The sequence below is a fragment of the Monoraphidium neglectum genome, assembly GCF_000611645.1.
Source record: "Monoraphidium neglectum strain SAG 48.87 unplaced genomic scaffold scaffold00480, whole genome shotgun sequence".
Classification (NCBI taxonomy): Eukaryota; Viridiplantae; Chlorophyta; class Chlorophyceae; order Sphaeropleales; family Selenastraceae; genus Monoraphidium; species Monoraphidium neglectum.
The window spans coordinates 6440-27128 of NW_014013148.1; the positions used below are offsets into that span (position 1 = coordinate 6440).

The 20689-nt window shown below is 63.3% G+C and overlaps 8 protein-coding genes across 8 annotated transcripts; 4 read left to right on the plus strand and 4 right to left on the minus strand.

Annotated features, from left to right (window-relative positions):
- Window positions 1-201: 201 nt before the first annotated feature.
- MNEG_3709 (Potassium channel subfamily T member 2) lies at window positions 202-3502 on the minus strand (the record flags this gene model as incomplete). The annotated part of the gene is made up of 10 exons (XM_014047807.1): window positions 202-374; window positions 554-676; window positions 970-1053; window positions 1320-1406; window positions 1538-1737; window positions 1957-2053; window positions 2317-2473; window positions 2614-2750; window positions 3007-3194; window positions 3472-3502. Coding segments are annotated over 10 exons (1277 nt in total), but the record flags the coding sequence as incomplete, so codon positions are not given.
- Window positions 3503-7362: 3860 nt separating this feature from the next.
- MNEG_3710 (hypothetical protein) lies at window positions 7363-8379 on the plus strand (the record flags this gene model as incomplete). The annotated part of the gene is made up of 1 exon (XM_014047808.1): window positions 7363-8379. The coding sequence occupies one exon, from the start codon at window positions 7363-7365 to the stop codon at window positions 8377-8379; it is 1017 nt and encodes a 338-aa protein (XP_013903262.1).
- A 563-nt stretch (window positions 8380-8942) lies between these two features.
- On the minus strand, window positions 8943-9911 carry MNEG_3711 (hypothetical protein; the record flags this gene model as incomplete). The annotated part of the gene is made up of 1 exon (XM_014047809.1): window positions 8943-9911. The coding sequence occupies one exon, from the start codon at window positions 9909-9911 to the stop codon at window positions 8943-8945; it is 969 nt and encodes a 322-aa protein (XP_013903263.1).
- A 242-nt stretch (window positions 9912-10153) lies between these two features.
- MNEG_3712 (hypothetical protein) lies at window positions 10154-10748 on the plus strand (the record flags this gene model as incomplete). The annotated part of the gene is made up of 3 exons (XM_014047810.1): window positions 10154-10168; window positions 10253-10423; window positions 10521-10748. 3 exons carry the CDS (start codon window positions 10154-10156, stop codon window positions 10746-10748), a joined length of 414 nt encoding a protein of 137 aa, XP_013903264.1.
- Window positions 10749-11015: 267 nt separating this feature from the next.
- Window positions 11016-11747, plus strand: MNEG_3713 (hypothetical protein; the record flags this gene model as incomplete). The annotated part of the gene is made up of 1 exon (XM_014047811.1): window positions 11016-11747. One exon carries the CDS (start codon window positions 11016-11018, stop codon window positions 11745-11747), a length of 732 nt encoding a protein of 243 aa, XP_013903265.1.
- Window positions 11748-11951: 204 nt separating this feature from the next.
- MNEG_3714 (hypothetical protein) lies at window positions 11952-14157 on the minus strand (the record flags this gene model as incomplete). The annotated part of the gene is made up of 7 exons (XM_014047812.1): window positions 11952-12095; window positions 12285-12353; window positions 12884-12972; window positions 13180-13322; window positions 13521-13646; window positions 13804-13897; window positions 14073-14157. The coding sequence occupies 7 exons, from the start codon at window positions 14155-14157 to the stop codon at window positions 11952-11954; spliced, it is 750 nt and encodes a 249-aa protein (XP_013903266.1).
- Window positions 14158-14840: 683 nt separating this feature from the next.
- On the minus strand, window positions 14841-16110 carry MNEG_3715 (S-isoprenylcysteine O-methyltransferase; the record flags this gene model as incomplete). Its single annotated transcript, XM_014047813.1, has 5 exons — window positions 14841-14890; window positions 15079-15227; window positions 15627-15734; window positions 15885-15912; window positions 16101-16110. 5 exons carry the CDS (start codon window positions 16108-16110, stop codon window positions 14841-14843), a joined length of 345 nt encoding a protein of 114 aa, XP_013903267.1.
- Window positions 16111-17272: 1162 nt separating this feature from the next.
- Window positions 17273-20661, plus strand: MNEG_3716 (Interferon-induced guanylate-binding protein 2; the record flags this gene model as incomplete). Its single annotated transcript, XM_014047814.1, has 10 exons — window positions 17273-17278; window positions 17474-17716; window positions 17932-18045; window positions 18249-18632; window positions 18801-18932; window positions 19285-19389; window positions 19581-19694; window positions 19868-19957; window positions 20363-20517; window positions 20613-20661. The coding sequence occupies 10 exons, from the start codon at window positions 17273-17275 to the stop codon at window positions 20659-20661; spliced, it is 1392 nt and encodes a 463-aa protein (XP_013903268.1).
- Window positions 20662-20689: the final 28 nt, after the last annotated feature.

Below are 20689 nucleotides of genomic sequence, written 5' to 3' on the forward strand. Positions count from 1 at the left end.
GTAGCCACTGGCGGCCTGCCAGCCGGGAACGCCTGTAAAAAAGGGGTAACAAAAGCAACAGTGTGCGAGCGTTGGGCAAGGCCACGATGGACGGTGCTGCCTGGCATATGAAAGAGCGTCGGCTGCACCCCGCTCTCGCAGGGCCAAGGGGAGCACTAACAATCGCGCCACGCGCCAGACACCTTGACGAGGCGCACTCACCCGCGCGGCTTTTGGCCAGTACACCGCAGCAGGTTTGTGATGAGCGTGCTGGCCCCCGGCGCAAGGCAGTTGAGCGCCAGCAGGCGGTGGCGCGTCTGCTCCAGGGAGGTGACGACATCTCGTGCCGGGTCCAGGAATGGGGCGATGGTGGTCACTGAAGACAGCTGCAGCACCTGGGAGTTGAGGGTTGCAGCGACAAACAGGCCGAACGCATTCCAGCGGTGAGGCGTGAAACAACCAGCACGAGGTGTCCCACCCATGCGTCATGCATGAGCTCAAGCAAGGGTAGGTTATTGCGCTTCAAAGCGGCATGCGCAGCTCACAAACGCGGCGTTGTTCAGGTGCTGCTGACCTGTACGTAGAGGGGGACCTTCTTGGTGACGCTCTTCATGGCCCACACCCTGAACTGCACATCGGTGTCCTCCGCCTCCGCATCGCTGCTGAAGCGGTCCGCCAGCACCATCGCCGCCTCAGCCTGGCAATGTTGTGTGGGCCAAGGCAAAACGGGTGGGCCAGGGCGTGCAGGTCCACCGCTTGAGTGGCGTGTAAACTTTAACATGCAGGAGCTGGTAAGCCTTAACCAAGCTCACTTCGCGACCACAATACCAAGAGTTGGAGGGCGCAAGTGTGGGGTTGGCATTACGCAAGACATCGACAGGAGGGCCACTGTCGTGGCCATGCTCCCTGCTGTGATGCGTGTCATCGAGTCATTTATTGCACCAGCTCCCTGCCTCTGGCACCGCTGCCCACACATGATCCAAAACACACCAGTGGCAGGCGCGCGCGGCCCAGCAGATCCGGCTCCCACAGGGCGCTGCCCTCTATCAGCGTCAGCTGCCGCTCATAGAGCTCCTGGAGGCGTGCAGGGTGGGGCCAGGACGGCGGCGTACTTCATTGTTGTGCGGGGATTCGCGAAGATGAGCACTTCTGACAACACCACCAGCGGGATGGAGCTGGTGAGGAAGCACTCAGCCCTGGAGTCGCCCCCTTCACACACGCACGCACGCACACAGATACGCATGTTCCTTGAGACCCTACTGTTGACCTCCCTAGACGCCCACAGGCTCAACCCTCCCCGAAGCAACCCCTCCCCCCGCTGCCACTCCAATGCCACCCACCTGCAGGGCGAGGAACTCTGGGCGTGCGTGGTCGGTGAGGCACACCATTTGCAGCTGCCGCCAGCGTTCAGAGCCATCCAGACGGATCTGTGTGGAGGTCGGGTGGCAGCCAACCTGAGAGCTGAGGGCCGCGCAGTTGGGGTTGAAGCCCATGCCGCCATCCCTACGCAACGCTTTGTACTGGCAGGGGAGGGCATCCACACCACCGGGTCCCGCACCTGTGTAAGTATTGATGAGAAGAAGTCGTTGAAGCCCCTGACGTCACTGAGCTTGCCGCTGAATATCACAAACGGCCGCCGCCCAGTGGGTATCGGCCCGGCCACCGTGCGGCGCTCTGAGAAGCGTGAGTACAGCTGGCTGGCGCGTGCCGGGATGAGTACCACGCCCACCAGCATCATCACCAGCACCGCGAGGCGACCTGGCAGGGTCGGCACAGCAGAACGGAAGAGGGAGACGTCTGTTTAAATTGCATTGCGTGCAATCATAAGGTGTGGATGTTGACGGGGAGTGCAGTACTCCGCATTGCAGCCCAGCATCTATTTGCTGGCAGTTTGCAAGAGCTCAGGTACAACACCAGCACCTCAAACCACCACACCCATGTGCGCCACCTGCCATGCTCCCTATTCAACCCGTTCACCTATGCTGGACTTGACCACAACATCGCCGTAGCCCACAGTGGTGAGTGTCGTGGTGATAAAGTAGACCGCGTCATGAAAAGGCATCTTCTCAATGACCTGCGGGGAAGGGGAGGGCAAGGGGAGAGTGGCGGGCATGGCGGCAGGATGGCCAGCCTGGGGCGATGGCAGAATGGGCTGGAATCAGCCAGCAGACGCCTCAACAGGTGATGTGCGTGTGTCCAGCTGTGCTGCTGCACATGCCGCTTGCGCACAGGGTGGGTGGGACCACGAGGCTCAGCTGTGCCCGCCACAACCGAAGGGCAGAGCATACTGCTGCCGCGCGTCTGACTGCTAACCCTGCCCCATATCAGCCGGCCCACCTGCACCATCGCCGCACTGGTGAAGAGCCATGCACACACGCTGGCAACCAACCACAGCAGCGGCACGTTGACGGCGCCAGCCAGCAGCGCGCCGCGTGACAGGCGCATGTGGGGCAGGTTGCCCTCCAACAGGCTCAGACGCAGCAGGCGCAGCGCCCTGGGTGTGCGTTGTCAAGGGCTTGTCATGGCTATTCGGTGCAGGGTAAGGGTTTGTGCCGCAGGGGCGGCGTCACGGCAACCGCCACAACAGGGTGTGCCACATTGCTGAGTGTGCTTACAATGCAAGCGCGGCCGCACCTGAATATCCTGAACCACCGCAGGTCGACCCCCGTCAGCTGGTTGACCGCCGTGAGTGACGGCACAAAGGACAGCAGGTCAATCAGGTTGAGGGGGTGCAGGGCGGCGCGCAGGGGGTGGCGGCCACCGCTGCCGGCCTGCAGGCAGATCGGCGTGGGGAGAGGGAGAGTGCTGCGATCGTGGCCGTTGCAAAGGAGGGCCCGCCAACACAGCATCTGTGCTGGACGAGTATAGGCCCGTCGATGAAGTCGCCCACGAAGGGTCGTTCGTCAAACAAGTGTCAATACTCGCACGAGCCACAAGCCTACATTCCCACCCTTGTGCACACCGGGTCACTTGGCCAAGACCCGACCGTACTCCTGCCTGGTCACCCGCCCATCCCGGCCACCGCACCGTAATGCGGTACACGTAGTCGGCGAAGAAGAACGCGCACAGCCCCAGATCCAGCCAGTACCGCCAGCTTCCGGGTGCCTCTGGCACGTACGTGCTCCAGACGTACAGCAGGATGAAGAGCACAGAGGCGCCCAGCTGCGCGGCTTCCAGGACAGCCCGCGCCTCTCCGCCCGTGAGGCGGCGTAGGGCTGCGGAGAATGCGCGGCGGGCGGCGCGGACGGCAGTCGCCACTGGGGCCGGGACCGCTGCGGCTGTTGGGTCATCATCCTCATCCTCCTCTCGGCTCCAGGTCGGCTGCTGCCTAGTGTTCTGGGGGTCCTGATGGGGCGGGGTGAGCACAGGGGGCGTTGCGTGCAGCACGTAACAACACGTGCTGTGGGCGTTGTCGCCGCTGTTGTCGCCGCTGCTCTTGCAGACTGCTGCTCTGCTGTGGGGCCGCCATGTCAGCAGGTTGTTGTCACTCACCCGACGCTCCTGCTTTTCCGGGGGGCCCCATGCGTACGAAGAGCCCGTACGAGCGCGCACGTCCGGCCGGCGCACGGGCTGCTGTGTTGTCGCGATGCCCTGTTGCCAAGGCGGCGACAGGGGCGGCGAGCGCCGCTGGTGCTGCACCGACGCCACCTTCAATTTCGCACTCCGGCCAGTCACTGACAAGCGCATCATCGCCACGCAGCTACGATCGCAGCGTAGATTGCATATCAAACCATAGGCTCATCGTAGCTGCGATCAACAGCTTGTGCACAGGTCAGTGCAGATCTGTGCGCGAGTTGCGGATATATACGGTACCCGTCATCACAAAGCGAAGCGATCAGTGTACAGTATCATACGGACCCGCGACTTTCAGCACGTGTGCTCCTGAAATCAAGGGTTCGGCGCCATGACACGCCTGCTGCAGCAACAAGCGCTCAGCCTGACACGAGGGTGCCGCAGCCTGAGCCAGCCCCTGGTTGCCGTCGGCACAGTGAGGGCGGCCCGCTGCCAGCCAAGCAGCAGTAGCAGCACATACAGCTCAGCTCCCTGGCAGTACAATCACGCCGCCACGGCCGCCGCCGCTGCCTGGGGCTGGGCGCCCTGCTACGCTCAGAGGCGCGGCGTTGTTGGCAGTGTCGCATGCTGCAGCACGCCGCACCATGTATCCTGGCTCGCGTCGGTTGAGGTTAATGCCTCTGCAGATGGCAATGCCCCGGGCACGACGTCTAATGGCAATGGTGGCGGTCTCGCAGCAGGCAACCCCAAATCCTGTGTGCGTGGCGCGCTTGCGATCGCGGCGCTGCAGCGGCAGCAGCTGGATGCCGTTGTCATGCTGGCCGGCGGTCTTCTGCCCGATGGCGGCCTGCCAGAATGGGTGACGCGCCGGCTGGACACGGCGTATGACGTGCACCTGCTGCAGGGGCGGTGCTGCCCCGTGCTGCTGCTGGGTGCGTTGAAACGAGCGGAGGAAGCGCCTTGGTGGTGTCGGGGGCGTGGTGGCCCTTCCCACCCTGTCGTAGCGTCTGAGGTGTCAGCTCCTTACTTCTATGCCCCCTTGTGAATGTGACATGGCATTTTTGGTCCAAAGTGCTGCCACGGCAGCTGCGGATGTGCAAGCGTGCATGCGCCCCCCACACCTGGTTGTGTGCTGCAGGGCGCCTGTGACCTGTCATGGGCAATGCATGCTTTTCTGATTCTGCCCAAGCGTGCCCCCTTCCCCGCCCAACCCAGGAGGCGGCACCCCCCACAAGCCAGCTGTTATCGGCCCAACAGGCCACGTCATCCATGAGTCAACATCATGTGCGGACTATCTGATGGGCCGAGGCGCTGTGCCGGGTGACCTGCTTAAGGAGACCTCCTCCTACGACACGGTCGGGTGGGTGGGGCGGAGATGACAGGGCAGGAGATGCAGCCAGGTGTGACGCGCCGTCAACAACCTACAAGCCTGGGCGGCCCCCACGCCTTATGCGCACATGCGCGCACGCACACATGCACGGACGCACACATGCGCGCGCACACACAATGCACGTGAGCGCGTGAACGCGGGCTCTCATGCATGCAAGCACACTCACAACGCACACTTCCGGGCCCCACTATGCCCCAAACAGCCGCCCTGTCGGTGACTTCTGTACCCTCCCGTCAACCCTCTCATACCCCAGCAACGCCTACTTTTCTCTCACGATCCACGCCATCCCGGCCAACTGGCGGCGCGTGGCAGTGGTCACCAGCGAGTTCCACATGCCCCGTACCAAGGCGTTGTTTGACAGCATCTGGCGGCTTGCGGGGCAGAGCGTGTACAATGACCCCCACAGGTAGGGTGGATGCGCTGGTATTGTTTTGGGAAGTATGTGAAGCGGGGGGTTGTTCACATGCGGTCATTACCGGGTTCTTGCTGTTGTTTGGCGCCCATCATTACATGCGAACGCTCTGTCAGCATCAAGCACGCCAGTATCAAGATCACCCTCACCGTCCCTCCCCGGCACAACCAACCCCTCGCCCCAAGATTTGAGCTCGTTTACGTGTCCAGCAGTGACCACGGTGTATTTGATGACTATGTGCTCCAGGTGATTGATGATTGGGCGGGGGCCTCATGTACAGGTTGTGTTGTGGAATGTTTTGTAGGGCAAGCAATATGCAACAGGCGCAGGATATCATGTACCCTGGGGACTGAGCCAGTGTGGTACAGCTGCCTCAACTGCAGTCGTGTTGATGCAGCAAAACAACCGACACGCTTGTCCATTCAACAACCGCCCCTCAACAACCCGTCAGGCACGCATTGAGAAGGAGGCCCAGGCAGTGGCCAACTGGAACGCTGCATCAGCCGGCTTTGAGACTCTGGCTGACTTCCACTCTTGGTTTTACGCTCATCACATGTGCTACGCTGTGCCCAAGCAACACCTTTTTGGGGTGCGGACCATAAAGGACGAAAAGCTGCTGGCTTCTTATTGAGCGGGGCTATGGCTATCTGCTCAGACTGCGGCGCACGGCATCCCTCGCTGCCGCGTCGGAATCCCCTGAGGCCTCCATCGCTTTTGCTCTGGCAAGCGCTTTGTGTCCCCGGGCTGCACTCGTGTTTGCATCGCGTTTTGCGCATGTCATGAATCTGCAGTCAACCCATGAACCTGGCGTCAACTCTTGCTGTTTTTCTGGCTGCAAACTCAAGGCTCTAGTGACGAGGCAAGGGTTTCAGCTAGCATACACGTGGAGCAATCCTCATGGTGCCGCGTTGCGCACCTCACACTGCATTGCCAGGTGCTACTTAAAAAGAGACACACAGCATCTGCTGGCAATCCTGCTTTTGATTACGTCCGCGGCTGTGTGCATGAGTAATGCATGCACTGCCGTGCGCATTCAGTAGACTGAAATTGGTATACAGTAGGAGGTTCTCCCAGTTCTGGCTGCGTTTGGCTGCTGCTGCTGTTAAGGCATCGCCCTGCAGCTGCTGGCCGCTGGGAACCTGGCCCAATAACCTGTGAATTTGACGCTACCAAAGTACAACGCCTTTCCTCTTCAGCAAGTTCTGCAAGCCTGGCACCAAATAATTCTTGGGGGGAGGGCTCGGCCTATGGCCTGCGCGGACTTGACTCGTCATCTTGGCTGGGTTTGTGCTGTCACCTGCTATGTCACTGCTCCCTCAAACCCAGGCTATGAAACACTCATGCATCGGCGATCTGCTCAGAACAGGATTACTTTGCATACTTGTGCCGTGGCGCAAGGCAAGCCGTGAGCCCCTGCCAGGGCTCACGCTGCGTGCTCTGCTGTGCTCAACAGTGCCCAGCACTGCTGGTGAGCTGGGCAGTCTTGCTGGGCGGGCAGGCTGAAAGTCAGAAAGCCAAGAGCTCCCTCGCACAGTGCGTGCATTGAATTCCCCGTTTTTGGATGTCTTACGGACTGGCTCGTCTCATGAACCACGCAGCAGCCAAATCACTAAATCGCCCAGATTGGCACGCCCCGCGCGCCGACTCGCGTAGACCTCGTATCTTGTGTCACACGATTGAAAATGTCGACCTGCGTTTCTCCTTGAGCGTGCAGGCAAGCAAGTAGGTCCGCACTGGCGGCGTGTTGCACCCGCCGCGACGCTGTGCGACGTCGCACTGCGTTGATGACGCAAGCCAAGCGGCTGAGCGCGGGACCTCTCTGATCCGGCCACAGTCCAGAGGCGCAGGAGTTGCAGTCCTGAGCAGCAGCAGTGGCGCTCGAAGCGGCGCGGGCAGTACAGCTGCGCAGACAGTGGCAGCGTCAGCTCGAGCTGCGGTGCGCCGCCCCATACAGTGGCAGCCGCAGGCGCAGTCCAGCGTTTACTGGCTTACACACCACTGCGCTTGCTGGCTGGCACAACCAGTGTTCAGAGCACGCGCCTGGCTGCCGCCTTCCTTGACAAGTGGCATGGGGCGCCATCAGTCGGAGGGCATCTGGGAAGCATCTTGTGCAAGCGGCAATAATGTCACGCTGGCCCATGGACAGGCATGTGGCCAACAGCGACAGGAAGAGCAGGCGCTACATGGCCGGCAGCAGCAGCCGCAGCAATGGTGGCGGCGGAAACAGCAGCCCTTGCAGGAAGCGGAGGCCTGCCCGCACGAGCGTGTAGGCCTGCAACAGTGTCAGCTGCAGGGTGATTTGGTGGAGGTGGCCAGCCTAGCGGCAGGGTTGGAAGGCTTGCGCCAGCATCCGGGCGACCAGCCCCGATCCGAGCAGCAGCAGCAGCAGCAGCAGCAGCAGCAGCAGCAGCAGCAGCAGCAGCAGCAGCAGCAGCAGCAGCAGACGGCCACGACACGCACAAGCTTCGACTCGGAGGCCAGCTTCAGCATGGCTCGCGAGCCTTCGCTCAGCTGCCCGTTGCCGACGCGGTTGCAGTCCAGCCCCGCGGTTCGCAGCGGTGATGGCACGCCTGGCCCTGCGTCCGCCGCTCACTGCCAACCCAGTACCTTGGAGGGCGTGCGAGAGTGGCACAACTTCCTGCAGGACTGCGAGCTCGAGCCAGTGGTGGCGCCTACACCCATGCCGCCCTGCGTGGCCGCAGCGGCACTGCGCGTTCACGGCGGCCCAGGGCCGTGGCGAGCGGCCTCAGAGCCGGAGGCCTGTGATGCAGGTGGCCGCAGCAACAGGCGGCCGCCTGGCGCTTCACTGCAACAGCGCTCGCCCTCGGGGTGCTCAGGGCATCAGCTGTCATCTACAGCAGAAATATGCGCACCCGCCAAGCGGCGCCCGGGCGGCAGTCCGTCGACCCTGGTGGAGTTTGTGGCGAGAGTGCTTGAGCTGGTGTTCCCCAGCAGCTGCCGCTGGCTGCTGTTGCTGGCCGCAGCGATCACGTGGGGCCTGCGCAAGCAGCTGTGGCGGTCGGGTGCGCTGCGTGACCTGCGCGCGGTGTACCGATTCCTGCTGGTCCTCGCATCTGGCCTGTGAGGAGCCGTTGCGTCACCAGGAGCGCGCTTTGTGTGCCGGGATGCGCCCTCAGCAGTGGGGGCCCTGTATCGTAGAAGTAGAATCTCTATTCCTACCAAACCCCTAGTTATTTGCAACTGATTGACCAGGCAGCGCACCTTAGGGGAAAGGCATTGCAATCGAATTCTTGATTGTCACCTACCCACAACAATGACACTTTGGCAACCCAACCATTGCCCAAGGCATACTTGACACGGTCTGCCTGCAGCTATCCCTTGCATTCTCATTACAGATCGCGCTGCGAGTATATTTGTTTTTTGCTCCTCCAGGCCCAACAATTCAGCAAACGCACACCAGCTGCCTATAGGAGGAGTTTGGCAAACCAACCTACACTATGTCCCTCTGCGTGCGTGTAAGTAATCACCACCGAAAAACTGTCTGGTGATGGCTACCAACAACAAAAAGTTTCACGCAGATAGCCGAGGGAACCGTGCTGCTTGCCAGAGACAACCACCAAAGCCAGCACTGTCCATACTGCCGCACCGCCGCCGCCGCTGCACCGGCGTGGCCATCGCCTCCCCCCCTCATATGTTGGACCACAGGGACTCGGGGGCGCCGTCGTCCTGGTGCGCGGCGCCCCCGGCGCTGGCGTCCCCGTAGTTGCTGAGCTCGATACGGCGCAAATTATCGACCATGCGATGGATATAGAATTGCTGCAGCGCGCCAATGGCCTGGATGTTCTGCATGCTGGCCTGCCTGCTGGGCAGCAGGGCGACGTAGCCCGACACGCCCACCGCGTAGCCTCCGGCGCAGGGATTCAAGACGCGGCCCCACACAGGGCTGCCGCGGCTCATGCGCTCCCGCAGCTCCCCCCACACCAGCTTGCGCCGCACCTCTGGCCGCACCCTCACGGGCTCCAGCTGCACGTCGCCATAGGGCGTGAACTGCTGGCCCAGCCGCACCTTGAGGAAGCTGTCGCGCCGCAGCGCTGGCGCCTTGCCGTCGCGCCTGACCAGCGGCTTGCCGTCTGCGGTGAAGAGCTGCGGCGCTCCCAGGTCGCAGAGGGCGATGGAGCTGAGGCCGTAGTACCCCGGGTCCACCACCACCGCCGAGCTGCCCGAGCGTATGATGCGTGCCAGCACAGCCTGGCCGCGCAGCCCAGGCGCACTGATGTTAAAGTGCTTCTGCAGCAGGCGCAGGCTGCTGGCGCGTGCCACCGCGCTGAGCACGTCGCTAGAGGACGGCGAGCAGAGACGCGCTGCGCCGTCGTCGCTGATGAGCGCCGCCGCCAGCTGCTGCTGCTGCTGCTGCCTCGGGGAGCGCTGCTGTTGCGGCTGCTGCTCCTCTTGCTGTGGCTGCTGCTGTTGTTGTTGCTGATGCTGTTTATGCTCTGCGTTGCCCGAAGCCGCCTGGCTACTGCTGCTGCTGCTATCGCTGCTGATGCTGCGCACCAGGCGAGATGGGGCCGCAATGTCGCCGCAACCAACGGCCACGGCCGCCGCGAGGCGATTGAGCGCCAACACCGAGGATGGCAACAGCGCGACAGGCGCCATGCTGCTACAGGGTGTGCTCGGCACTGAGGCACCAGGCCAGATCTGGCGAAGGCCTTTCTTCAGCGACCCGTGCCTGGGAATGGTCCCTCCACTTCCGGATTAAGCACTCGTACGTCGATTGTGAAACAGGGCGTGATCATTCTTACTGTGTCAGCATTGCAGTACCGTGCTGAAGTCGAGCGCTGGTGACACCGATCAACAGGTCCCAACAGAGAGGCGCTCAGCGAGCAGGACCGCTTCCAATGAAGGCATCTCATGTACACAAACCTTTGTCTGCAACATGCACCAAGCGCCCGCTTGCACCCCTCCTGCACCGGCGGCCTACCTCCGGGCTGCGTCAGTGTTCCACGCGTGGCACAGCGGCACTCCGTGTCGATGCGTCCAAGGGGTTTGGTAGCAGCAGCAACAGCAGCAGCGGTGAATCAAAGAAGCAAAAGAAAGCGTTTCGCAGCAGCGGTGGTACTGGAGCAGGTGGCGCTCAGGCCATAGATGGCGCCGTGGCGCCCGGCAAGGTGGGGCCAGCGACGGCCGCCTCCATGATGTGGGGCGAGCCTGCGCATGGGCACGGCCGCCTCACTGCACAGAGCTGCCCGCCGTTCCTGCCCGCAGGCTGTGAAGCAAGTGCTGCGCGCGACGCAGGGGGCGCGGCCGGTCGACCCGCGCGAGGCGGCCCGCGGGCGGCTGGACGTGGCGACAGTCAAGGACTGGGGCTCAGGGGCGCCTGCAGAGCTGGGGGACCTGGCCGTGACGGCGCTGCGCACGCGCTTTGACGCGGCGGCGGACCGGCCGCTGTCGGTGCAGCTGGCGCTTCTGCTGGAGCAGCTCGAGGTGCTGTGAGGGACTCAGGAGGGGGGTGGAGGAGGGGGCGGTCGGGGTTCATCTGGGACGGGTGGGAGGGGTGCGGGAGCGGAGGGCAGGCGGTCTCGAGCGTGAGGGTTGGGGCGAGTGAACCAGCTACGCAAGAAGCGCAATGCCTGCAATCCAGCTGCAGCAGGACACGGTGCCGTTCCCAACACTGGTCTGAACGGCTTTGCATGGATCCACCACAACAATCGCCGCCCAAGCTCTGCCCGCCTGCTGTTCATCGCGCAGGCGCAGGGCGCGATGCAGCTGGCCAATGACGGGCGGCCCATCCCACCGTTCCAGCGGTGGAGCTTTACACGGCCGCGCTACGCGCAGTACTTGGCCGACATGGCCGCGGTGCACTGCGCCATGGAGGACGCGCTGCACCAGGCCCTGGGAGGCGGTGCCGGCGGTGGCGGCAATGACGCGGTTGGCCCCAGCGGTCCTGTGCGAGCGGCGCTGGGACGGCTGGGGGCCAGCAGCGGGCTGCATCGCGGGGAGCAGCTGCGGCTGGACCTCGCGGCCCTGGTCGCTGCGGGAGGCGGCGGAAACGGGGGCGGCAGCGGCGGCGGCAGCGGCGGCGGCGGCTCCACGCCTCCCACAGTCAGCGGCAGCAGCGCGGCGTTTGCAGCCTACGTGACGCAGCTGGGCGGCGCCGCGCGCTCCCAAGCCGGCAGCGCCGCCGAGCGTGACCGCGCCGCGCTGCGGCTGCTGGCCTGCGCCTACAGCCTGCTGGTCGGGTTCATGTCCACCGGCGCGCGCGTCGGCGCGGCGGCGGCCGAACGCGCGGGCGCGGCGGCGGCGGGTGCCCTGCAGTGCTACACGGCGTACCCCTCCCTGGACAAGCGCGACCCCGCGGCGGCGCTGGTGGCGGCGGTGGACGCGGCGGGGGCTGACCTGTCGCAAGAGCAGCGCCAGGTGTTGTATGACGAGCTTCCGCGCGCCTTCCCCAAGGCGGCGCTGATCGTGGCGGCCCTCGCCCACAAGGACTAGCCCGGCTGTTGAGAGCCTGCGCCCTGATTTGGCTACAAGCAATGTGCGGCAGACGACGAGGCTTGTTTGCAGGAAAGGCTGTTGTGTTACACCCCTTGGCTGTGTTCAGGGTGCATGTGCACAACCAACCGCTCAGCGCGCACATTCTGCGCGCTGCAAGGGAGCGCACAGCCACTCAAAGGCCGCGGGTGCAGGAGCCGCCACTCATCCCCGGGAGAAGAGTGTAAAATCGATGTCTGGGGCGGGGCGTGCTGCTGTGGTGTAGGGGTTGACGTCCCGCATGGACAGCCGCTTGTGGCATGACCCCACCGGCTTGAAGGGCTTCTCGCTGCCCTGCTGGCGACGGAACTGAGTGGGCACGAGGGGCGGCAGCGCGGCGGCGACCAGCGGTGGGCAAGCGCTTATGTCGATTGTTCTGGGTTGGCAGCTTGTGAGGAGTGACTCTGCCAGCCGTGTATAATGTTCGGGCAGTTGCGCCCTTTTTGAAAAGTCACGAGGAACTGAGACGTGCCAATTAGCGGGGGCGCCTTGTCTCACCTGGGCCTCGTGCACGGGATCTGGCATGAAGTCCCGCCCCACCTGGCTAAAAACGCAGTAGGCAGCACCCTGCAACAGAGCGCGCACACGAGGGATTGGGTTCAGCGCCAGGGAATGCAAGGTTTGGCGTTATGTAGATTCGCAATAAAGGGCAAACCAACCTTGTGAGGCATTGCCAAAACCCGACAGCTGCGGCACCCCTCATCATCGGCCTGTCAGTCTGCTCACCTGCTTCGGTGGCGCGCCAGCGCGCCACGGCTTCACCGGGGACCCAGCAGTGGATGCGCGGGCCCCCTCGCCCTGCTGCTGCGCCTCTGTCGCGGCACCTGCCTGCTGCCTCTGCGACAGGAAGGTGTCCGCTGAGAATGTTCGCCGTAGGTGGCCTGCCGATACGAATGGCTTTGCCGACGTTGCCTTGGCCTTGGCTGCCATCTCCTGCCCAGTGGTGAGGTGTATGTCGTGCGCGGGTAGATCCAGGATTGGTCAGGGCACAAAGAGTGTCAGCCTGAGCGCCTTGTCCAAAGCGAGGGGGGCAGCAGCGCAGGTGGGTGTTGTTCCGGCTGGAAGGTGATGCCCCCCCCCCCCCGGGCATGGCCGACCTTCTCCTTGAGGCGGCCGCCGTTGTACACGTCGCTGTGGTACACGGGCGGCTCACCCAGGGTGCGGTCCCGCCATGGCCGGCCAAAGCCTGTGATGACACCGACGGGCACAAGTATGGCAGCACTCGTGACGGACAAGTTCGCAAAGCTTGCGGACACAGCGCTGGTCTTGCCTGCACTATGCAAACGTGCTGCTGTCCGCTCTGCCCCGGCCACGTGCAGCCTTTGCTTTCTGCCCCTCTCCCTTTCTCCAGGAGTGCGGCCTGCGACCCCTGGTTGCCGCAAGACCCACGCACCACCAGTCTTGGGCCCTGTGGTGTACATGTTCTTCAGCTTGTCAGCCGCCCTCCTTGGGGGGTTGCTGCGTCGAGCAGCGGCTGACCCATCTGTGTCCAGCGGCACGTTGCTGAGGCATCCATCGGTGCTGCCCGGCCCACAGCTGCACCCGAGTACGGATCGGCGTGGGTGGGAAGGCAGGGAGGGCGCGCTCACTAGGACAACCTGCGAGTACATGCGCGTGCACTAGCGCGATCATCCCCGTTTGCTGCCAGCCCTACCTGGCCATTCTGTTAGGGAAACCAGGGCGCGTTGCAACCGCCAGCCTCGCTCGCTCGCACCAACCAGCCCCTACTCGCACCTGATATTGCCGCGCCGCCCGACCAACGTCGCAAAGGGCTTGTCGCTGACGGGCTTGCCAGGGATGCGGCTCAGCCGCTTGTCCAGAATCCACGCATCCACATAAGGCGCACCCTCGCCCAGGCTCCTGCGAGCAGAGCGCGGCCAGGCGAGTGGTCTGCAACTGAGCGCCCAGCAGCCCGCATTGCCAGATGCCTGCTGCTGTCGCAGCGCGAAGTTCCTGTTCTGTGCACTCCAGCCAGCCAGCCAGCCCCCGCTCCTCGCGCCTCACACATCGAGCCCACCTGATTTGCTTGTCAAGGTATACCTCAGGGCTGCGGCCCTCCTTGCCAATCACTATGGCAAACTGCTTGCCGCTGTGGCGTGGCAGCTTGGTTGCTGCGGCGAGGTGCGGCGAAGGGCCGTGGGGTCAAACCAGTCAACGAACTGTTGCTTTTGCAGTGGGGGTGCTGTGGTACTTGCCCCGCAGTCCACCTCCCCGTCCCTTGGGTGCAGTTCAACTTTGCAGTCTTGCCCCAACCCCAATCCAGGTGTTTATCCTGCAGCTGTCCACCTGGCGGCTTGGAGTAAGGGTCCCCGATAGCCAGGGTCCCGGGCTCTGAGAATGTCCCAAACAAGTGCCCAGGCTCGCCGCCCATCGTGCTGCGCGCCGCCTCTGCAGTGCTGCTGAGACAATACTGCCACCACGTCAGGCGTGCAGCACGGCAATATCACAGTGGAGAACGCAAAACTTCTGTTTTGCTGTATCAACTGTTAGCAGTCGCGCCGAGCTGCAAGGCTGTCGCGAAGAGCCTGTCGCACGGTATGTACAGACGAGTAAATACAATACGGCCTGCACAAAATACAACAGTCATGTTATTTTTTTATATTTGTTACGGGCAAAATTTGCCCCAGCAACAGCCTTCCACGTTGTGTTGAGCTGTTTTGTCCTTGGAGCAGCTGCGCTGCTGGCAGCTGCTACCGTACTCTAGCTCTGCATGACTCCTCAGGCGGGCATGCCAATCTCTGAGTAGGACCAGAAGTGTGTTTCCTACGCTTCTGGCTACGGCACATTTGCTCTCTATCTAGGGCAAATGCCCTCAATCGCGATCATACCACAGTGAGTTGTTACTGTTGTACACAAGGTGCAATCCAACCATGAACACAACGGCATGCTGAGTCGATCACGATCGATGAGCAAGGAGAGGGTGGCTGCACAAGGCGCAAGACCGCGCCAGCTGGCCGCTTGCTTGCATGCGTGCGTGCGTGCTGATGTGCATGGTGGATGACACGATGGTCCGACCGAGAGGGGCGAACTCACACCAAGCTAGCCGGCCGCGTGTCAGTAGAGGAAGGGGATGAACTTCTTTGTCTTGGCGGCGTAGTTCTTGTCTGCAAGTGGTGGGTAGGGTGGAAAGGGAGGAATCATGGGGGCATAGCATTGAGAGCAGTTGGATGGGGCTTGACAACTGCTGCAATGGCCAGGGGTGGAAGTGGCACTCACAGCATTCAGATGCTCCGATATGCGATGCGTGCATGCAAACCCCTGAAAAAAGCGCTGCCAGCGCCGCCCCGCTCACACTCTGCGCCGTATCTCTGCACCAGGCAGCTCTCCTCAAACTTGGCCTTGCGGTCCACCACAAACCACAGCACGATTGCCAGGGCCAGGCGGCCCTCGCTGCGCGTGATGGCGGCCAGGCCCAGCGCGGCTAGGACAAGCCCGCCGTACCTGGGCAACACAGGCACGAGAGGGTGCATGGGAAAGAAGGGGTCGCCCCACGCCAAGCCCGCGCGGTGTGGGAGTGCGCAACGACGGCTTGCTTGCAATAGACGCTACAGGCAAGGCAGTCTGGCAGTCTGGCAGGAACCCAGGACCCTTGCAAGTGCCACCCGCGCAAGTTCATCCCATAGGGGGCCCGCTCACATAGGGTGGCGCACGTAGGCTGCGATCAGAGGAGGGCCAATCCAGGTACAGGGCGATCCATGGTGGGAAGTCAGCTCAGTCGCACGCCGCAGGCAGAGTCAAAGGCAGCTGGCAATAGCACGACTTGATCCGCAGCCCCGCCCTGATGGACGTCCTTTCAACTGTCCCCATTCTGATCCCCAATCATCCACCCCTTCCCCTCACCCCCCCCCCACGCACACACCGAAGAGGCCGTCTGTGACGAGCTTGTGGTTCTTGCGGGGGGTGGGCAGGGGGCTGATGTAGCGTCCAATGCTGATGAGCCCGTAAACACTGCAGGAGCGCGGGGGGGAGGGGGGGGAGATGTCAGATTGTTCATTGTGCGATGACGCGCACGCGGCGACACGCGGCGGTCTGCTGCGACCTGAGATCCTGCATGACCCTCTGCAATGGCGTTGTCACTGGCGCCACCCCGGTCCTCACCAGAACACAAGGCCCGCGGTGAGGGCGACTGGATGCAAGGGGCACAGGGGTGGGGCGAGTGTGGCGGGGGTCGGAAGGTGCCCAATAAGCAAAAGAAGAGGCTGTTATATGCTGGTGGGACTTCCAGCCCTCAAAGCCAGTACCCTTAATGGCAGTGCTGATGTTGCATGGCAGCCGGCGACGCCAAGTTGGCCCATGGGCCGCCCTACTGCTCACGTGTTGCCATCAGGTCAAAGAGACCCTTGAGGGCGGGACCGAGGGTGAGGGACAGGGGGGTGCCGGTGGATGAGAAAGCGAAGCAGCAGCTGCGACGACTCGCCCTCTCAGCTGGTATGCTGCTAGCCTGAAAAGGCAAGCGACCGCACCCACTCCAACGCTTAGGCTTGGCGAGGGTGAAGCCAGCCTCTAACACAAACACCCCCGCCCCCGTACACCCCCTTGTCGCATCCTCTCACCACAAGCCTGAAGGGCGGGAAGAGCACGAACAGCATTGTCAGCACCTGCGCTGCTACAAACGCCTCCCCCCTCTTGCCGAGCGACGTCGTGTCTGACAGCTCCTGCACCAATTCCTCCGCTGCAAAGGGGTCGTCCTGCAGCGCCAGGGGGTGCGACCGCACCGCCGACGCAGACGCCCCAGGCGCCTCGGCAGCGCCGCCGCCCGACTCGCTGCCGCTGGTGCTTGCCGAGTCAACAGCAGGCTGCTGTTGCGTCGGCGCTTCAACCCATTCGGCAGCCTCGGCGTCGGAGGCACCATTGGTCGCGGAGGCACACAGCAGGTCGTCCCTGCGCATCCATGCGGGTGGCCGAAGCAACGCCGTGCTTGGCAAGCGCTTCGTATGCGAATGCGGCACCCGCCCCCCAAAGCCCTCAACACCGAGTGCATGCTTACAAAAGCGAGACGTAATGCACAATCAACTCAAGCACATACCTGAACGTGAGCCTTTGCCGACGGATCCACTGCGGTGCCAGCAGCTGCGCCCGTGGGGTGGTGGCCGCAAGTGCCAGCGTTCGCGCGTGCGGCATGGCAACGCTCGCCGCTGCCGGCCGCGTGCCCATCAACGCTGCTGCGCGCATGGATGCGTAGTGAAACGAGCGCTACAAGGCTATTGAATGCCCTAGGCCGTCCCACGAGGCGAGTGTTTCGGCACACTGCGCGGGATGCTGCTGTTGTGCTGGCAGACGGGCGTTTCCTTTTGACTAGAGGACTCGCCAACAAGTCAGAATTCAAGGACCGGGCGCAAGGATCTTTTGACTTAGGCAGGCTTCCAAGCCTGCACTCTGGCTTGTAGATCTTTGATGGTGGTCTACCTGTCAGCGTAGCTTTTCAGCGTGCAGGGTTGTGGATCAAGGCCTGCGAGCTGGGGCTGGCGTAACTGACGGCAGCGGCCATGCAGGTGCGGTGCCATTGCACGCCCGCGTGCTTGGGTGGCGACAACGGCGCGCATGTGCGAACAGTTGCATGCGGTATGAGTGCCAGGAAATGCAGTTGTCTTTCATTGCTGCAGGCGAGACTTGAATATTGATTGGGCAGGACAGAATCACGTCCCGCTATTCACAACACCTGTGCCTCCCTCTCTTGAGCTCTGCAGTCGTGGTTTGGCAGCGGGCGCGCATCGACGCCGCCCACTCCAGCGGCGGTCAAGGTGCCGCAGGGGAAGCCACTGCTGCTGATCGGCTTCAACGAGTCAACACACAAGTGGGAGGTCAACCCCGAGGCGGCCACGGTGCTGCAGCGCGTGCCGGGCCCCCTGTGCACGCTGGCCGTATGTGGGCGTGCGCGTCAGGGCAAGAGCTTCCTGCTCAACACGCTGCTGGGACGCCTGACGGGGCAGGTGGGCCACGCTGCTTCGGGACCCGCGCTGTATTGGAGCGCGTGAATGGGCGGGCTGCCTGCAAACCTGTTATGCAGCGAACGTCGAGCGGCGTGGGGGCGTCACAGGGCGGCCAGCGAGCTTGTGCCCTGCCTTGCTGTCTGTACAGCCACGTCCCACCCCACCGCCCGATGCCCAATCGCACTCCCACCCATCGTGCCCCCCTTCACCCCCAGGAGCTGCCCCAGGGCTTCAAGGTGTCGCCAACACAGCACTCGTGCACGCGTGGCCTGTGGATGTGGAGCGTGCCCATACCCATGAAGGACGCGGACGGGCGACCCTGCAACCTGGTGAGCTGCCCGCCCCGAGGCGGCGATGGGGTGTGGGGAAAGGGCCTGGTCATTGCGCGCGCGTGCTGACTAGAACGGCTGAGATTTGCGGTCTTCGACCGCCTTACACTTGTCATCGCAGCTGGCGCGCAGGACGTCCAGTTCCCGGCGTCACCCTCACCTGCTGCCTCCCCCCATCTCACCATCAAAAACCTACGCCCCAGCTGCTGGTTGACTGTGAGGGCGTGGACGCGGTGGACCAGGGCCAGAAGCACAGCGCGCAGGTCTTCAGCCTGGCGGTGCTGCTGTCCAGCATGTTCGTATACAACCAGGTCGGGGCCATAGACGCGGTCGCGCTGGAGCGCCTGGCCATGGTCTGCGAGCTCGCAAAGCGCATCAAGGAGCGCAGCGCGACCAGCGGCCGCGGAGGCGGGCAGGCAGACTTCCACCCAGCGTTTGTGTGGCTGCTGCGCGACTTCCAGCTGCAGCTCGCGGCGGCTGGTGTCGTCAGGGGCGGCAAGGGGGGCATCAGCGCAGGGCAATACCTGGAGGAGGTGCTGGCGGATGTGAGGGGCGGCGGCGGCGCTGACGAGGACAACCGCAACCAGGTGCGCTGACGGGGCGATACCCAGGCTTAACAGACACATTTCGGTCTATTGAGCCTCCGGGCTGGCCATGAGTGCGCAGGTACGAGTGGCTGCAGCTGTGGATCCTCACAATACCACCGCTGTCCCAGCGCCCACCACCACTCTGTTCCCCCTCGCCCTCACACCCAGATGCGCGCCACCATCCGCGCTGTCTTCCCGGACCGTGACGCCCACACCCTGCTGCGGCCCATGCTGCGGGAGGAGGACCTCAACCGGCTGGACACCGTGGCCTACTCCAAGCTCAGGCCAGAGTTTCAGAAGGTGGTCAGGGGTTGTAAGGGGCAGGGGTTGGTATGTCCGGGGGAAGGATGAGGGTAGAGGGGAACGGGAGGGTGCTTTGGAGGCCGACATTGGTCTTGGGACGCGGGTAGGCTGCTGTCCTGGTTTAATTGCAATCGGGTGCGAGTCAACCTCACTGACCATCCAGATGGTGGCTGGGCATGAGCTGGCAGGCATGAGACGTGTTGTATCTTGGTGTTGCGGTGCTCTTGTTCTTTCGGACCACCCACCCTCCCCCACCCGAACCCTCACCTTCACCCCTATCCACCCCACCCCAAACAAGGGCATGGAGGACCTGATGGCTCTGCTGCGCTCCAAGGCGCATCCCCTGCAGTTTGCGGGCACCATGGTGTCGGGCCGCGTCTACTCGCAGCTGGCGGGGGCCTACGTGACGGCGCTCAACGAGGGCGCGGTGCCACAGCTCGTCACGGCATGGCAGGTGCTCACTGCGGCTTGCGTAAAATGGTGTCCAGCTGACATGCCGGCAGGCTGAGCTTCCAAAATTGAATCGGACAGACAGTGTCAGCGTACTTGCTGTCTATGTCTTCCCTAATGCCTCTCCAGGCCTCGTGGACCTCGGTCACAACGCCACTTCCCACTTTCACCCACCACACAACCCCTCTGCGACAGGGCATCGCGCGCGCTGAGTGCCAAAAGGCGTATGACGCCGCCCTGGGGGCCTTCTCCACCGGCTTCAGGGAGGAGGGCTGCGGGGACGAGGCGGCGCTGTTTGACAGATACACGGTGGGGCACGCGAGGATCCAGCGCCCCTCTGCCCCAGCAGGCCTGCATGACGGCCTGGCCTGCCCCTGTCATGGATGCTGGATGGCTGGAGGTTGGGCTTGCACAACTCAGCTGACCCTAAAGTGCTGTCCGCTCCCCCCCCCTTCCCCCTCCCCAAACCCCCGCCCCTCCAGGCGTCCCTGGCCTCTGCCGTGAGGTCGTTCAAGGAGTCGGCCCTGGGGGACCCTGTGCTGGTGGGGGAGTATGAGGAGCGGCTGAGGAAGGTGGGTGCTCGCGCAGGCAGATGTTGTTCTTGCAGCGATGCGCGGTTGGTAAGGCTGCAATACATTGCAGCCGCTCAGGATCGTGTCACATTGGCTAAGCAGCCGCGCCATCACGACATGAGGCACATCTTGCCAGCATCAGGAGGCAATGCCAACCCTCTGTCACATGCGCACACGTAAGCACTCGCGCACGCACGCGCTTGAACACACCAACATACAGGCACGCAATCATGCACATAAGCACTCGCCCTCTCTTTCTCTGTCTCATGTATCAACCCGGCCAGCAGTCTCGTTTCATGTGCTACTGGGGGCTTGGCTTGATTGCGTGTAGTGGCCGTGGCTTGCGCCCTTTTTCCCACCCAACCCCATCCCTCAACCTCATCGCCCCCTCCCCCCCCCTACCAGGTGGCGGAGGAGCGCTTCACCGCCGCGCGCACCAAGCTCAAGGCCACCAGCGAGCGCGCCGCCGAGGCCATGCTGGGTGCGGAGCACGTCAAGCTGCGGGCCATGATGGAGGCCCCGGGGGCCAGCCTCGACACCATAGAGGCCGAGCTCAAGAGGTGGGGGGGGGAGGGGGGGGACACCCTTGTGATACTGGGCCATGGGCGCGTGCGCGTGGCAAAACGCTGACGGGCCCGCATTGTCATCGCTGCAGGGGGCAACGCGGCGACCCCATCTTTGCAACAGCACCGGCGCTCCCGTGAGGCGCGACTTCACGCCACCCTAGCGCTC